Source organism: Entelurus aequoreus, linkage group LG08, assembly GCF_033978785.1.
Source record: "Entelurus aequoreus isolate RoL-2023_Sb linkage group LG08, RoL_Eaeq_v1.1, whole genome shotgun sequence".
Taxonomy (NCBI): Eukaryota; Metazoa; Chordata; class Actinopteri; order Syngnathiformes; family Syngnathidae; genus Entelurus; species Entelurus aequoreus.
Window position 1 is genome coordinate 3,376,660 of NC_084738.1, and position 17,581 is coordinate 3,394,240.

Sequence of the window (17,581 nt, forward strand, 5' to 3'; positions counted from 1 at the left end):
TCGCCGCCATTAAACAACACCGGAGCAATGTTCACCTCCGAGGGGTCGAGGCGTCCGTAGGCCCGGCCGAGCGGGCTGCTTGTTCCGCGGGGTGGTTTCGTGTGTCCGTGTTGGTAAACATGTGAGAGAATAAAAGGCGACTTAATACGTTGGCGAGGGATAGAATTGACAGAGCAGGAGGAGGAAGACGAAGAGGAGGAAGAAGGAGAGGACAAGAAGTGTTGTTGTGCTCGTACAACACCACTTACACGGTGAGAGTTTGACACCCTTTTTTTTTGTTTGTTTTTATTAAATATGAAATAGTTTGTCAGGCGAGTCGTGGCGATATGCGACCATTTAATAGCCGAGCGTGCTAGCTCGCTAGCCAGCTAGCTAAGTAGCCAAATCTTGCATCGAAATAAACACGTCACGTGATTGGCTGTTTAGTAAACAGTACAATTTGTACAATTCGATTAATAACATGCTTTTGAAATTAAATTATAAGTCCAGCAGATATTTAAGTATTTAATTTCATTCTAAAAAGAAAATGTTTAAAGTATATATTGACATCAGTGTTGGCGCTAGGAATTTTCAAAATGTGGCCCCAGGGACCCCATAATAATAATGGATTAGATTTTATATCACGCTTTTCTATTATTAGATACTCAAAGCGCTCACAGAGAAGTCAACAAGGGATTAAAATGGGGTCCCACTAGGGCTGTGAATCTTTTGGTGTCCCACGATTCGATTCTTGGGGTCACGATTCGATTCAAAATCGATTTTCTTTTTTCAATTCAACACGATTCTCGACTCAAAAACAATTTTTTCCCGATTCAAAAGGATTCTCTATTCATTCAATACATAGGATTTCAGCAGGATCTACCCCAGTCTGCTGACATGCAAGCAGAGTAGTAGATTTTTGTAAAAAGCTTTTATAATTGTAAAGGACAATGTTTTATCAACTGACTGCAATAATGTACATTTGTTTGAACTATTAAATGAACCAAATATATGACTTATTTTATCTTTGTGAAAATATTGGACACAGTGTGTTGTCAAGCTTATGAGATGTCATTAAGTCAAAAATATTAAAGTTCGGTGATTTGGTAATATTTCAAACAGCTAAAATGATGTACAAAGCAAACTATAACCTGCTACTAAAAAATGTTCAACAATTCTTCTCAACTAAAGAGGAGAAATATAACCTTAGATTAAAAAATAATTTAAAACATTTATAGGCACGTACAACACTTAAAACTTTTAGCATATCAGTATGTGGAATCAAATGATGGAATGGATTAAGTAAAGAAGTTAAAAATTGTACTGATATGATCCAGTTTAAGAGGTTGTTCCAAATAATAGTGCTTACAAAGTACAAAGAAGAAGAATTATGAGAAATACTTCCAACCTTATTGAAAATAAGATATTCTTCATCTCAGTATGTTAATAATGACTGAATTAATTAGTTACATATTACAAAACTGTTGTATATACTAATTCATAGATGTTATTTTATTATATAAAAAGGTCAGTAAATGATTCTATATAATTGTAAACGCTTTGAAGTGGGAAAGGGGTAGGATTACATAAGCTTTGCTTCTTCCTACTCCTTTTCGGGCATGATGTAAAATGAAATGATATGAAAATGTGTGATATATTATGATGTAAGTGTGTTCATGTTCGAAATAAACTAAAGAAAGAAGAAAGAAAGAAAAGATGCGATGCAAGTGTAAGCCACTGTGACACTATTGTTCTTTTTTTTTTTTATAAAAGTCTAATGATAATGTCAATGAGGGATTTTTAATCACTGCTATGTTGAAATTGTAACTAATATTGATACTGTTGTTGATAATATTCATTTTTGTTTCACTACTTTTGCTTTGTTCGGTGTGGTGTTTGTGTCTCCTCTCAATTGCTCTGTTTATTGCAGTTCTGAGTGTTGCTGAGTCGGGTTTGGTTTTGGAATTGGATTGCATTGTTATGGTATTGCTGTGTATTGTTTTGTTGGATTGATTAATTAAAAAATAAAAATTAAACATTTAAATAATAAAAAATAAAAATCGATTAAAAAAAAAAAAAAGAGAATCGATTCTGAATCGCACAACGTGAGAATCGCGATTCGAATTCGGATCGATTTTTTTCCCACAGTAAATTTTTGGGGTCCCACTTTTTTTGTAAGCGTTTTGAACACAAGTGATGAATGTATGCATTATACTGTTATATCTCACATTCTATATTGTGTTTTGGAAAAAGGTCGTCATAAACGTTACTTCAGTTAAAGTACCACCGATAGGTGTGGTGAAATTACCCTCTGCATTTGACCCATCCCTTGTTCCACCCCCTGGGAGGTTAGGGGAGCAGTGAGCAGCAGCGGTGGCCGCGCTCCGGAATCATTTTTGGTGATTTAACCCCCAATTCCAACCCTTGATGCTGAGTGCCAAGCAGGGAGGTAATGGGTCCCACTTTTATAGTCTTTGGTATGACTCGGCCGGGGTTTGAACTCACGACCTACCGATCCTCAAGGCCACTGAGCAGGTGGCCTCATTTAAAAAAAATGATACAAAAGAAAACACATGTAAATGTATTCAGTTCAAAACATTCACTCACTTTCTTCTTTCCTTCATGGATCTAAACTTTACCGCTGCCGGTATTTTTTTCTATCTTTTTATTTAATAAGTTGTAGGTGTATTTATGTCAGTATAAAAGTGTATAACATTTATTGCTTCGGTCATGAAATGATGATAATGGTGTGCCAGGGCATACATAAGTTATTCATTTAATGATTAAATCTCTAGAGTCTACATCAACTTCAACGTCAATTCTAAGTTGTTGTTTTTTTTAAATATTATTTAAAACAATTTTTTTATGGCAAACACACAATCTATGCAATATTTTTCAAAGTGGAATATTTGATGTGAAGTAATCGGAGCCTTGGATAGGTCAATAATTCATAAAAACATTGATTTTCATTCAATATTATGTTTTGAGCAAGACAGTTTTTAAGAAAAAAAACAGCTTTGTTTTATTAGTCAACATTGCAACTTTTTCTAAATTACATTTCACCTGTAAGCTTTTTTTATTCCACTTTTGTTATGTTTTTGTTTCTTTTAATAGTAATTTTAGAATGTGCCGTGGGCCTTTAAAACATTAGCTGCGGGCCGCAAATGGCCTCCGGGCCACATTTTTGACACCCCTGCTATAGATAATAAAAAAAATTAATCTATTATATTAGAATCTTTATTATATTATAATCTAATTTAATTTATCATAACGCACAGTCAGCATCTCTGCTTCAGTAAACAATGACGGTGATGACGTCACTGTCAGAGGTGGGAGCGACACTTGCTAACTTGTCAGCCACTTCTCTAAGAGACTCCTTTTGAACACTCCTCGCACATTAACACTTCAAAAGGCACATATTTGCCCCGTTTGTTGACTTGCAAAGTATGTTTTTGGAGTGGAGGAGTCTGGTCGGGTGCTGGTTAGCTTGAAGCTAACAGCTAGCCTTTCTCCATCCTCGAACGAAGTCGATCGATAAGTGAAGTTTCCATGGACTCACAAAGACTAAAACAAGTCATTTACTGGAGACATGGCACAGGATGAAGTTAAAAAGGTTGACTTTACACTCACCTTAGTGTTTACCATAAAGTCTTTCTTTGGACAGCCCCTCGCGGTAAAGTTGTCCCAGTCAAACTGAGGCAGTATTTGTCTTTGATCAAATTTAATATAAATATAAACAAAACAAAACACAGACGGTAAGCAATAATCGATAAAATGAAAAAATAACAAGCAAACCGGGCTGTTTAAAAAAAAATCCTTTCTGATTTCAATGTGTAAAAAGACACAAAAAGTGCGTTAACGCCAACGCTGAAAAAATTAATAAAATATATATTGACATATTTGTTGCATTATTCGATAATATCAAAGTTCCAATCAGGGGGTTCTTAACCTTTTTGACCTTCAAGGCCCAACTTTTCCACAACATCCGATTCAGAATTGATTGTCGATTCAACACGATTCTTTTAATGTATTATTTGGTAGGATAATTATGATGAAACTCTTTCAAAGCGGGATAGAGGTTAGAAAAGTTCCTTCTAGTTGCATGGAGCTGGCATTAAAACGTCGTTTTAAACATTGATTCTTAAACAAAAAAAATCTATCAATCAATCAAAGTTTATTTATATAGCCCTAAATCACGAGTGTCTCAAAGGGCTGCACAAGCCACGACGACATCCTCGGCTCAGATCCCACATCAGGGCAAGAAAAAGTCAACCAAATGGGATACAATGAGAAAGGTGTTATATTTCCCCTCTTTTGTTGGGAAGAATTGGAATTGAATTGAGTTTGCTCGCACACATGATAAATAGATAGATAAATAGTACTTTATTGATTCCTTCAGGAGAGTTCCCTCAGGAAAATTACAATTCCAGCAGCAGTGTACAGAATTGAGATATCATTTAAAAAGTAAATAATGGAGGTATAAATGGAAATAAAATAGAAAAATATAACAATTAGGATAAAAATAAAAAGTAACAATAAGAATAAAAAATTAACAGTAAAAATAAGAATATAATAAGAGGAACTAAGCAGTCGTGACCATGTTATGAAAATAAAAAAATGACAAAAAACTGTAATACTGTCAATTATATGAAAGATGTGATGTGTATATTGCACCTTTAAAATGTATTGCACTGTTATTACACTGTTGGTTTTTTTTGGCAGTTTATTTCAGTATCTTTATTGCTTTGTGTCCCCTGTCATCCTAGTAGCCCCCCCTCCCCCCCAGAGAGGAGTTGTACAGTCTGATGGCGTGTGGGACAAAGGAGTTTTTGAGTCTATTATTCCTGCACTTGGAATGAAGCAGTCTAGCACTGAACATATATGTGCATATATATCAATTAAAGTGTTATAATCATTAGACCATTACTTCTTATATAGTAGGGTGGGCATGATCATTTGTGTGAGAAAACAATACACTAGTCTTCGGCGAGGTGGCATGTAGGAGCTGGTGTCAGAAACTCATGTAGTGGTTTGTACAGATAGTTAAATAAATATCAGGGGCCATACTTATCAAGCTTCTTAGAATTACTCCTAAGAAGTCTGCTAAGAGTTGACTTAAGAGTAAATAAATCCTTCGCTGAAAGCTGCACTTAAAAGTTAGTTATCAAGCGTCTTACTCACACTTTCAGCGAAGTGTAGGACTGAATCTTAAGTGTCACACTCAGAGCTGAATTACGACATTACTATGTGCCGTAAACGGAATTTTAGGTGACGTCATTTCTGTGTCCATAGAAATGACCAATCACGGAAGGGAATCCCTTGTCTAAGAATAAAGAAATATCTTGGAAATATTTAAGTGGACAATGGGAGTGTATATTTTGACAAATAACTACAAAATAATACAAAACAAACTAGTCCCCGTCGGCACTCACGCTACCGCTCCCTCTCTTCTATCGCCCACACACTCACTGACGTCACTCACCTCACGGCCACACACATACGCTACTGTCATAACATTTTCTTTCCAATTCATTAATTAGGCAACTAATTTGAAACTGGTGTGGGTGGCTCTATATATACTAGCCCACTGCAGCCACATGCAGAAATCAACAAGGAATCGAAAAGTATTAAATATGTGACAAAAAAAATATCCGCTCTGTCTAAACGATACCGTTTGATCAGCTGCTCGTCATCAAAAAAACAACAACATTGTTCCGTTCCCTGAACGTTCGCGCACGTCTCTCTCGCCTCAGTGCCATCCCCTGCTGGCAACTCCTAACCACTTAAGACACCTCTGAAGGTCTCTTAAATATCTTGGAGAGTAGGAGTGATTCTTAGACTTAAGAACGTTGATAAAAAGCTTTTATTCTTAAGTTTGAGAGTAGGACTAAATTTCGCAAATTCTCAGGACTTACCGTATTTCCTTGAATTGGCGCAGGGAATATAGTATTCGCACGTCTAGAATTACTGCCGGGTCAAACTCGTTTCTCAAAATAATTAACGCATGCTTGGCCTTATCGCCGGTTTATTATTGAAGCTGGATCAAATTCGTTTCGCAAAATATTAATTTTATTATCGCATGTCTGTAATTTTCGCCGGGTCAAACTCGTTTCGCAAAATATTTAGCATATGGCTAGAACTTCCACCGGGTCAAATTCGTTACGTCACGAGTGACGCATCTGTCCTCATTTTCAAAATGGAGGAAACTGCTTTCAGTAGTTTACAATCGCACAAAGGAAAAAAGATAAAGAGCTTTTCAGTAGGATTTAAGGTCCAAGCTATTGAATACCTGTACAGTATGCTAAAGAGAACAGTAAGCAGCTATGTTTTATTAATATACCGTAGCTGCGTGTGTGAAATACTGTATAAGTCATTAAATGACTCCCGCCTCCTGGTGGTAGAGGGCGCTGCCGCGCTAGTGATCCTTCTTGCGACTTCCGGTACTGCAGAAGAAGTGAACACACGCAGCAAGAGATTTTTTTTTCTGTCCTCTGCCTGAACTTTTAAAATGGAGGATTACATACATAAAATAAAACAGTTTTCTAAACTGGACTTTCAATCGAAGCAGGAGGTAATAATTAAAGGAATATCTCCATCGAAACAGAGACTTTTAAAACTGAAGAAAGAAAATAAGGAAGACTTCTATAAACAAGTTATCGATGCTTTTGGTCAGAAGGAGCTGCAAATGGACTCCATTTATAAGTACAGGTAAGACCATAATAACGTTTTTTTTAATTAAATGTGCTTTTCATGATGGTATGCTTACATCACACTCAAAGCGCACGCCTAAATTTTATGGATTCCTTTTGGTAAACGCCGGAGTGAGAAGAGGTTTTAAAATAATTACCGCATGCACGGCCATCCCGCCGGTTTCCGGTAAACGCAGGTGTGACAGGAGGTTTTAAATTAATTAACGCCCCTGCGGCTATTCAAGGAAATACGGTAAGTGTAAAATGGCACTCTAAGAAGCTTGATAAGTACGGCCCCAGGTTTTTAATTGTATTTAAATTTATGGGGGGTGTGAAGAAAAAAAATTGAGAAATACTGGACTAAACTGTGTCTATCTGCTGCCACAGGCTGACCAGGTTGATCCACAATGACGGACCAGAGGGAGAAATGGGCCTGTGACTACTGCACCTACGAAAACTGGTCCTCCGCCACCAAGTGCACAATGTGTCGTGCACAGAGGTCCAGGGCTCCCATCATCACGGAGGAGCCGTACAAAATCAGCCCCGACCTGGACCCCACCCGCAAGTGGGACCTCCCGGCCAACGAGGGCGGCAGCAGCCTCCTCATCTGCCCGGACTCCAGCGCCCGGCCCAGGATACGCTCGGCGGGCATGGCTGAGATGGCCACCAAGTGGTCCTGTCAAATGTGCACCTTCTTGAACTGGCCGCGGGCCATCCGCTGCACGCAGTGTCTGTGTCAGCGCCCTAAGAGCTGCAGCCCCACGGAATCCCCCCACACGTCCAGTTCCAATGCGGGCGGTCGCCCGGCGCTGCACTCCCCCGTGGACCCCTGCGAGGAGTACAACGACCGCAACAGGCTCAACACGCACCAGCGGCATTGGACATGCTCGTCTTGCACTTACCAGAACTTGCCCAAAACGCTCAAGTGCGTGGTGTGCGACCACGCCAAGCCGTACCACCACGAGGCCATCGAGCTGGCGCAGCCCCCCGACCACTCGGCCATTATAAACGAACAGGACCGGGCGCGGTGGAGGGCCGGCGGCGTCGGCGGCTGCAGCGGGGGCCAGAGGAGGTCGCCTCCTTTGCCCAAGAGGGAGGACCACGTTCAAATGGATTTCCAAAGGATAGAGCTGGCGGCCGGAGCCATGAGCGGCAAGGAGGAGCAGTCCATGGACTTCAAAAAGCTGAAGCAGATACGGAATAGGATGAGGAAGATGGACTGGCTGTTTCTCAGTGCGTGCGCTGGTGAGTTTGCCTCCTAATTGGACTGAGAGGGACCTGCAAACCTTGTAAATACCCCAAATGTGTGCATCTGAGATACATTATATCTCCTACTGGATAGTAGGGATGGGCGATATGGAGGAAAAAGTATATCTCGATATATTTTTACTTAAACTCGGTATTCGATATATGTCTCGATATATTTTCCAGTGAAAGTATACATATAACGATATTCATTTGAGAGCGAGATTCACTGAAATTGAACTGGATGACAACTGTACTGCAAACAGTCAGTGGCACTTTTATTAACCCAGTTAGTCAAGATGGGTATTAACTAGAGATGTCCGATATTATCGGCCGATAAATGCTTTAAAATGTAATATCGGAAATTATCGGTTTTAAAATGATCAGTATCTGTTTCAAAAAGTAAAATGTATGACTTCTTAAAATGCAGCTGTGTACACGGACGTAGGGAGAAGTACAGAGCGCCAATAAACCTTAAAAGACACTGCCTTTGCGTGCCGGCCCAGTCACATAATATCTACGGCTTTTCACACACACAAGTGAATGCAGTGCATACTTGGTCAACAGCCATACAGGTCACACTGAGGGTGGCCGTATAAACAACTTTAACACGGTTACCAATATGCGCCACACTGTGAACCCACACCAAACGAGAATGACAAACACATTTCGGGAGAACATCCGCACCGTAACACAACAGAACAAATACCCAGAACCCCTTGCAGCACTAACTCTTCCGGGACACTACAATATACACCCCCCGCTACCTCCCCGCAACCCTGCCCACCTCAAGCTCCTCATGCTCTCTCAGGGAGAGCATGTCCCAAATTTCAAGCTGCTGTTTTGAGGCATGTTAAAAAAAATAATGCATTTTGTGACTTCAATAATAAATATGGCAGTGCCATGTTGGCATTTTTTTCCATAACTTGAGTTGATTTATTTTGGAAAACCTTGTTGCATTGTTTAATGCAGTGTTTTTCAACCTTTTCTGAGCCAAGGCACATTTTTTTCATTTAAAAAATTTCAAGGCACACCACGAGCAGAAAACATTAAAAAATTAAACTCAGCAGCCAATATTGACAATAAAAAGTTATTCTCGCAATTGTTGGATATTCAAACCATAACCAACCATGCTTCACTATAGCTCTTGTCTCAAAGTAGGTGTACTGTCATGACCTGTCACATCACGCCGTGACTTATTTGGAGTTTTTTGGTGTTTTTGTTCTTGTCTTGCGCTCCTATTTTGATGTTCATTGTCATGTCATGTACGGATGTACTTTGTGGACGCCGTCTGCGGCTCCACACGCCGTAAGTCTTTGCTGTCGTCCAGCAATCTGTCAACAACACATCATTTGCAGACTATAATTACTGGTTTGCAAAAAAATATTTTTTTAACACAATTAGGTGAAATTACATAATCTCCCACGCCACGGCACACCAGACAATATCTCACGGTACACTAGTGTGCCGCGGCACAGTGGTTGAAAAACACAGGTTTAATGCATCCAGCGGGGAATCACAACAAAATTAGGCATAATAATGTGTTAATTCCCCGACTGTTTCTTTCAGTATCGGTTGATATCGGAATCGGTATTTAAGAGTTGGACAATATCGGAATATCGGATATCAGCAAAAAAGCCATTATCGGACATCTCTAGTATTAACGGCACAGAAAAGAAACTGTTTAAGTAACACAGAATTACACAACATAAATAAAATGGAAAAATATTATTTCTACGTAAAATAAATAGCTGTGAAAATAATACAAAATGTATCAAACTCAGATAAAAAAACACATTTGCAGGCACTTTTTAATTCCCAGTCAACGATGTAACGGACTGTCACACGTACTGTTCCGGTCAGCGCCAAGTAAGTGACTTGACTTAATTGTGCGGCTATGATCTTCCTCACTTCGGCATACATTTTTGGCAGCATTTCTCCTGCGAAATACGCCCGGCTTGGCAACTGGAGATCAGTTTTAATTTGGGCTTACATGGTAAACAACTCAAACGAATGTTTTATCCAGACGCACACATTTGTCCAAATGTGGCCAAGTAGACGCATTGTGGGTTTCCTTGACGTCGTTTACATCGCTAAAAGAAACATCTAAAGAAGAGAATCTCTCTGCCATCTTCCACTAAGTTTTTTTAAATATATAAATCGCCTTTAACGTAAAATAAATTATATCGATATTACGATATTTTCTTAATTCATTACTTGTTTAAAAATATATCGATATATCTTACAAACTCAATATATCGCCCAGCGCTACTGGATAGTAGTTCAATATTTAAGAAATTGGTTTAGATGAAATACATTATATCTCATTATATCTCCTACTGGATAGTAGTTCAATATTGAAGAAATTGGTTTAGAAACCTTGACCGAGGTCCACGACAAACACAATTACCAAGCTCCGCCAACACCGGACGGCCGTGATAAGTGAAATGTCTGCGCCCGTCGCCCCCGAGCGTTGCGCAACTGCAGCTGAGTGCGCGCAGGGTAAACGTCGGTGTGGTGAGTGCGGCCATACCCCCGCTACTGAGAGGGGTCCTTTGAGAAGCTGAGAGGCGCCCAGCTGGTGGGCCATGAATGAGCCAGTCTGGGCAGCAGCAGCGTGGCCACAAGGCCATCCTGGAAGGCGATCAACACTGCATGTAAACGCGACAGAAATAGACTTTGAAAGAAAAAAACATATATATATATATATATATATATATATATATATATATATATATATATATATATATATATATATACACACGTGTGTGTGTGAAGGCGTCACATGTCCCACCTTCCCCTTGACCTTTGGCCTGTTTGCTTGTCAACATGTAACGCTCTTGCACAATCATGTCATTCATACAGGGGACACTTGCATACAACCATTTCGTAAAAAACATGAGATTTAAAGTGTTGTGTGTAATCAATATCGGTGTAACGATTAATCGATATGTCGATGTACAGTACAGGCCAAATGTTTGGACACACCTCCCCATTCAATGCGTTTTCTTTATTTTCATGACTATTTACATAGTAAATTGTCACTGAAGGCATCACAACTATGAATGAACACATGTGGAGTTATGTACTTAACAAAAGAAAAGGTGAAATAACTGAAAACATGTTTTATATTCTAGTTTCTTCAAAATAGCCACCCTTTGCTCTGATTACTGCTTTGCACACTCTTGGCATTCTCTCGATGAGTTTCAAGTAGAGATGTCCGATAATGGCTTTTTTTCCCCGATATTCCGATATTGTCCAACTCTTAATTACCGATTCCGATATCAACCGATACCGATATATACAGTCGTGGAATCAACACATTATTATGCCTGATTTTGTTGTGATGCCCCGCTGGATGCATTAAACAATGTAACAAGGTTTTCCAAAATAAATCAACTCAAGGTATGGAAAAAAAATGCCAACATGGCACTGCCATATTTATTATTGAAGTCACAAAGTGCATTCTTTTTTTTAACATGCCTCAAAACAGCAGCTTGGAATTTGGGACATGCTCTCCCTGAGAGAGCATGAGGAGGTTGGGGGGGGGGGGGGGGGGGGAGCGAGGGGTGTATATTGTAGCGTCCCGAAAGAGTTAGAGAGGCGCATATTTGTAACAGTGTTAAAGTTGTTTATACGGTCACCCTCAGTGTGACCTGTATGGCTGTTGACCAAGTATGCATTGCATTCACTTGTGTGTGTGTGTGAAAAGCCGTAGATATTATGGGATTGGGCCGGCACGCAAAGGCAGTGCCTTTAAGGTTTATTGGCGCTCTGTACTTCTCCCTACGTACCAATCCGTACAGCGGCGTTTTAAAAAGTCATACATTTTACTTTTTGAAACCGATACCGATAATTTCCGATATTACGTTTTAAAGCATTTATCGGCCGATAATATCGGCAGTCCGATATTATGGGGCATCTCTAGTTATTATGATTGCATCAGTTTTTAATTTGGTCTCAAAATAATGCTGACAATATTATTTTAATTATAAATGATATTATGTTTATAATTTGTACCCTGCCCCCTACAAACCAGGACGTGTAGCCTGCTAGCTAAAACACAATCATGACATTCCACAATGTGCAGTTCTAGTTACTGTCACCTTGTTCTTTCCAAGTCAGGTGACCCTTCTTTTTTTTTTTTTTTTCTCAGCAGTACGGGAAGTGTCCGGCGCCTTTGAGGCCAGCTGAACACTTCCTCAAATCTCCCATGTAAACACGTTATTCTTCTGCCAGTCCACTCTCAGCGTGAGAGGTGATCATGGTTAGATTGTGCAAGAGTTTGTTTACGCTCATTGATCAGCTGACTTTTGGCAGAATTCCATCCACATTCCTCCTAAGGGAGTCTGCTGCAGCCGTGTAGCTGTAAAATCTGCTTTGTTGCCACAGTTGGATGACATGACACTTAGCTTTGGGCACATTAGCATGATTTGTAGAGGACTTTCAAGGCCAAGACTCCTTTCTCTAAACTACATTTCTTAAAAGTAGTATCACCACTGGAGGGCGAGGCTGAACGTGTTACACACCCGAGTAAGTGCAAGCAGGAGCAGCAGACAAGAAAGCATGCTAATCGCTAAGCTAGCTTGAAACAACTGAAAAAATACGTGCTTAGGAAAGTATAAGAAGTGTAGATGGAAGATGTACATATACCCTAAAGGTAGTGCGGATCGATCCATATATAGGTAGTGCTGATACCAAGGGTAGTATCAGTAAATTAGTGATACTAAAGGGATTTTTCAATTTCACAAAGTCAGTATTCTGTTTTTGTTAATGTTTACAAATTCAGGGAACAAGCCCCCGGCCACAAAAGGATTATAATTGAGTAGTAGATATGGCCTAAAATCTATATCACAAAATATATCGCAGCCTCCTGTGACAACGATATATGTCACTATATATTATTTGACATATAAATGGTAATATAATCATTTCAAAACAGGTTAAAAAGGCTCCTAATTTGGCTGCTGACATATGCCTTCAAAACATATTGCAGCATTTCCGGTTGTATTATTTTGTCAAAACTATTATTCAACTTCCTAATTTACTATTAATATCTGGTTACTTTATTATAACTTGGTTCTATCTACACTTCTGTTAAAATAATATTACTGTTTGGATACTTTACGTTCGGTTCGGGCGATACTACAAATATGGGTATCGATCCAATACCAAGTAGTATCATTATAGCCAATACTGATAACACGGTTTTCTAGATCAATGAATGAAGACATTTTTGATCACGTTTATAATCCAACATAAACACAGGATGGCGGCGTATCAATGTCAATTCAATATTTACATTAATTCCAAATATCTCTAGAGATGTCCGATAATGGCTTTTTTACCGATATCCGATTGTTAGGGTTGGGTATCGTTTGAATTCAAACGATTCCGATTCCGATTCTTTTAAGAGGCAGGGTCAAAAAAAAGTTTAGGATATTTTAAATGAGCTAGCTAACCTACAGTCTTTCTGAATGAAATAGTCTGACATTCTCCATCAATTTTAATTCTGTTAACTTTTTATGAACTTTACTATAAATTCCTCACAGGGCTGTTTTCAACTAGAATATAAATATCAAATCTATGAACTTGAATATAAATATTATGAATACATTTTCCCAGGGGTACACTTTCCTCAAGAGAGCTTTATTTTTGAAAACCTCATGAAAACACATTTACACATAAGTGTATGATGCTGCAGGAAACCTCATGAAAACACATTTACACACACAAGTGTATGATGCTGCAGGAAACCTCATGAAAACACATTTACACACACAAGTGTATGATGCTGCAGGAAACCTCATGAAAACACATTTACACACACAAGTGTATGATGCTGCAGGAAACCTCATGAAAACACATTTACACATAAGTGTATGATGCTGCAGGAAACCTCATGAAAACACACTTACACACACAAGTGTATGATGCTGCAGGTACTTAAAAATGTTACCGTGCTCCCACTGATGGGCTAACCTGGTGCAGAAAAGCAAATAAACAATAAGAAACAACTTGCAAAACCCAGTCCAGATTAGCTGCGGGTACAGTATAAAATCAGAGACAGTTCTTGTTTAGGAAAATGACCATATCCGCCTTCTCAGGCAGGATGCGTGAGCGTTCTGGACATAGAGTGTCTCCTGCTGTGGAAAATACACGTTCGCTGGGTGTGGAAGAAGCTTGAATGCATAAATAGGAGAAAGCGAGATATGACAGCGAAGGATAAGTCTTTTGTTGGTTCCACCGGACCACCACCATGCAGCAAGGTCGTCAGACATAAGTATCGGTGGAACGTCCTGGTACATCTGCAGCTCTCTCTCCACTCGTTTCTTGATGGACATGGAGCTCTGTTATTTTGCGGTTATTTCATTTTTTTTTTTGTAAAGTAAAGCCACTCTTTCGACCGCCGACGCCCGCTATCCATGCTTGAGCTTGACTGACTCGCTCGGCTATGCTAACACTTCCGGCGGTGGGTGCTTCTTCGTTGGTGTTCAGCGGCTTCTTCTTCCGGTTCGGCGGACATATTTTTTTCCGGTCGGTGGACTGGTATCGAAAATAGGAATCAAAATTTAAACTTTTGAACGATTCCGGGAGAATCGGAAAGTTAGTCCCGGTTCCAATCGATACTCAATACCCAACCCTACCGATTGTCCAACTCTTAATTACTGATTCCGATATCAACTGATACCGATATATACAGTCGTGGAATTAACATATTATTATGCCTAATTTTGTTGTGATGCCCCGCTGGATGCATTAAACAATGTAACAAGGTTTTCCAAAATAAATCAACTCAAGTTATGGAAAAAAATGCCAACATGGCACTGCCATATTTATTATTGAAGTCACAAAGTGCATTATTTTTTTTAACATGCCTCAAAACAGCAGCTTGGAATTTGGGACATGCTCTCCCTGAGAGAGCATGAGGTTGGGGGTGGGCGGGGTTGAGGATTGGGGGGAGGTAGCGGGGGGTGTATATTGTAGCGTCCCGGAAGAGTTAGTGCTGCAAGGGGTTCTGGGTATTTGTTCTGTTGTGTTACGGGGCGGATGTTCTCCCGAAATGTGCTTGTCATTCTTGTTTGGTGTGGGTTCACAGTGTGGCGCATATTTGTAACAGTGTTAAAGTTGTTTATACGGTCACCCTCAGTGTGACCTGTATGGCTGTTGACAAAGTATGCTTGGCATTCACTTGTGTGTGTGTGAAAAGCTGTAGATATTATGTGATTGGGCCGGCACGCAAAGGCAGTGCCTTTAAGGTTTATTGGTGCTCTGTACTTCTCCCTACGTCCGTCCGTGTACCACTCCGTACAGCGGCGTATTCAAAAGTCATAAATTTTACTTTTTGAAACTGATACCGATCATTTCCGATATTACATTTTAAAGCATTTATCCGCCGATAATATCGGCAGCCTGATATTATCGGACATCTGTACTAATTGGTTAGCTTCTGCAGTGTGTCTATGTGGTCCTGAGTTTCCACTTTCTCCCACAGGCGTGGTGGAAGGCGATCTGGCGACGGTGGAAGCCTACAAGTCGTCGGGCGGCGACATCGCGCGGCAGCTCACGGCCGACGAGGTGCAGCTGCTCAACCGCGCGTCGGCTTTCGACGTGGGCTTCACGCTAGTCCACCTGGCCATCCGCTTCCAGAGGCAGGACATGCTCGCCATCCTCCTCACTGAGGTCAGTCACCCAACGGGGTTCTCCGGTATGAATGTGGAAAAAACCCAGAAGATGGTGCCCGTGGTGACCTCTTACCTGGTGTGTTTTCAGGTGAACCAGCAGGCGGCCAAGTGCATCCCCTCCATGGTGTGCCCGGAGTTGACGGAGCAGATCCGCAGGGAGATCGCCGCCTCGCTGCATCAGCGCAAAGGAGACTTTGCCTGCTACTTCCTGACAGACTTGGTCACCTTCACGCTGCCTGCAGGTTGATTGACAGCCTCCTTGTTACTATCCTGTGCCTTTTTCAAAGTTTGGTAACGTCCTCTTCCCATGGCGGTGCTGTGCAGATATTGAGGACCTTCCGCCGGCTGTCCAGGAAAAATTGTTTGACGAAGTTTTGGATCGAGACGTCCAGAAAGGTACTTCCCTTTCAATTCCTGCCTCCTCATGCTGTGCATGCATCCATTCATCGTTCGGTCTGTCCTGTGCAGAGCTGGAGGAAGAATCGCCCGTCATCAACTGGTCAATGGAGCTGGGCACGCGTCTGGACAGCCGCCTGTATGCCCTGTGGAACCGCACGGCCGGAGACTGTCTGCTGGATTCAGTTCTGCAGGCCACGTGGGGCATCTATGACAAGGACTCGGTCCTCCGCAAGACCCTTCACGACAGCCTGCACGACTGCTCGCACTGGTGAGACGCCTGCACGCCTCGGTACCCTATTTAAAGAATAGGGTAACCGATTCTAAGCTGATGGACGCTGTATTGAGAAAATAATAGCAACATCAAATAGTTTTCTCCTTCGCTGTATACTTTTAGTGTGAGACAAATGCGTCTGTCTCCAATATTGTCCACACTTGTCTCCATCTAAAAACAGCAATGCACTCTTCAACGCACGCCGTGACTCCACGGAAATGAAGCGAGGGAAAATGAAGTGAAACCAAGCAGTTGGCTTTGTTCTGAGGGGAAATCTGCGGAACAAAGTTTGTGTAGTTTGTCCGCCATTGATTTTCAAGCCAAACGACGCTAGTGCGTGTGCGCCAGCGCTGCTGTGACTACGTTTCCATAAAGTAAGCAGTGTTGCCTAAAATGCATTAATAAATGACGTTTTTTTGGTAATTAAGAATTTTGACGGTATTATTAACCGTCTGGGATTTTACTGCGGTTTATCATTATACCGTTTACCGTTACATCCCTAACGTGTATATACATTATGTGTATATGTACCGTATTTTTCGGAGTATAAGTCGCTCCGGAGTATAAATCGCACTGGCCGAAAATGCATAATAAAGAAGGAAAAAAACATATAAGTCGCACTGGACAATAACTCACATTTTTTGGGGAAATGTATTTGATAAAAGCCAACACCAAGAATAGACATTTGAAAGGCAATTTAAAATAAATAAAGAATAGTGAACAACAGGCTGAATAAGTGTACGTTATATGAGGCATAAATAACCAACTGGTATGTTAACGTAACATATTATGGTAAGAGTCATTCAAATAACTATAACATATAGAACATGCTATACGTTTACCAAACAATCTGTCACTCCTAATTGCTAAATCCCATGAAATCTTATACGTCTAGTCTCTTACGTGAATGAGCTAAATAATATTATTTGATATTTTACGCTAATGTGTTAATAATTTCACACATAAGTCGCTCCTGAGTATAAGTCGCACCCCCGGCCAAACTATGAAAAAAAACTGCGACTTATAGTCCGAAAAATACGGTATGTATATATGTATATACAGTATGTATGTACAGTACAGGCCAAAAGTTTGGACACACCTCATTCAATGGGTTTTCTTTATTTTCATGACTATTTACATTGTAGATTGTCAATGAAGGCATCAAAACTATGAATGAACACATGTGGAGTTATGTACTTAACAAAAAAAGGTGAAATAACTGAAAACATGTTTTATATTCTAGTTTCTTCAAAATGGCCACCATTTGCTCTGATTACTGTTTTTGCACACTCTTGGCATTCTCTCGATGAGCT

General features: G+C 40.3%; 1 protein-coding gene across 1 annotated transcript in view; it reads left to right on the plus strand.

The window, feature by feature from the left end:
* Positions 1-17,581, plus strand: part of zranb1a (zinc finger, RAN-binding domain containing 1a) — a 34,483-nt gene that overhangs the window by 45 nt on the left and 16,857 nt on the right. The window contains exons 1-6 of the mRNA XM_062055347.1: positions 1-251; positions 7,056-7,913; positions 15,409-15,596; positions 15,687-15,840; positions 15,923-15,994; positions 16,067-16,265. The exon at positions 1-251 is cut by the window's left edge and continues 45 nt beyond it. Coding sequence (XP_061911331.1) covers positions 7,076-7,913; positions 15,409-15,596; positions 15,687-15,840; positions 15,923-15,994; positions 16,067-16,265 — 1,451 coding nt within the window. The 5' untranslated portion in view covers positions 1-251; positions 7,056-7,075. The remainder of the gene's footprint in view (positions 252-7,055; positions 7,914-15,408; positions 15,597-15,686; positions 15,841-15,922; positions 15,995-16,066; positions 16,266-17,581) is intronic.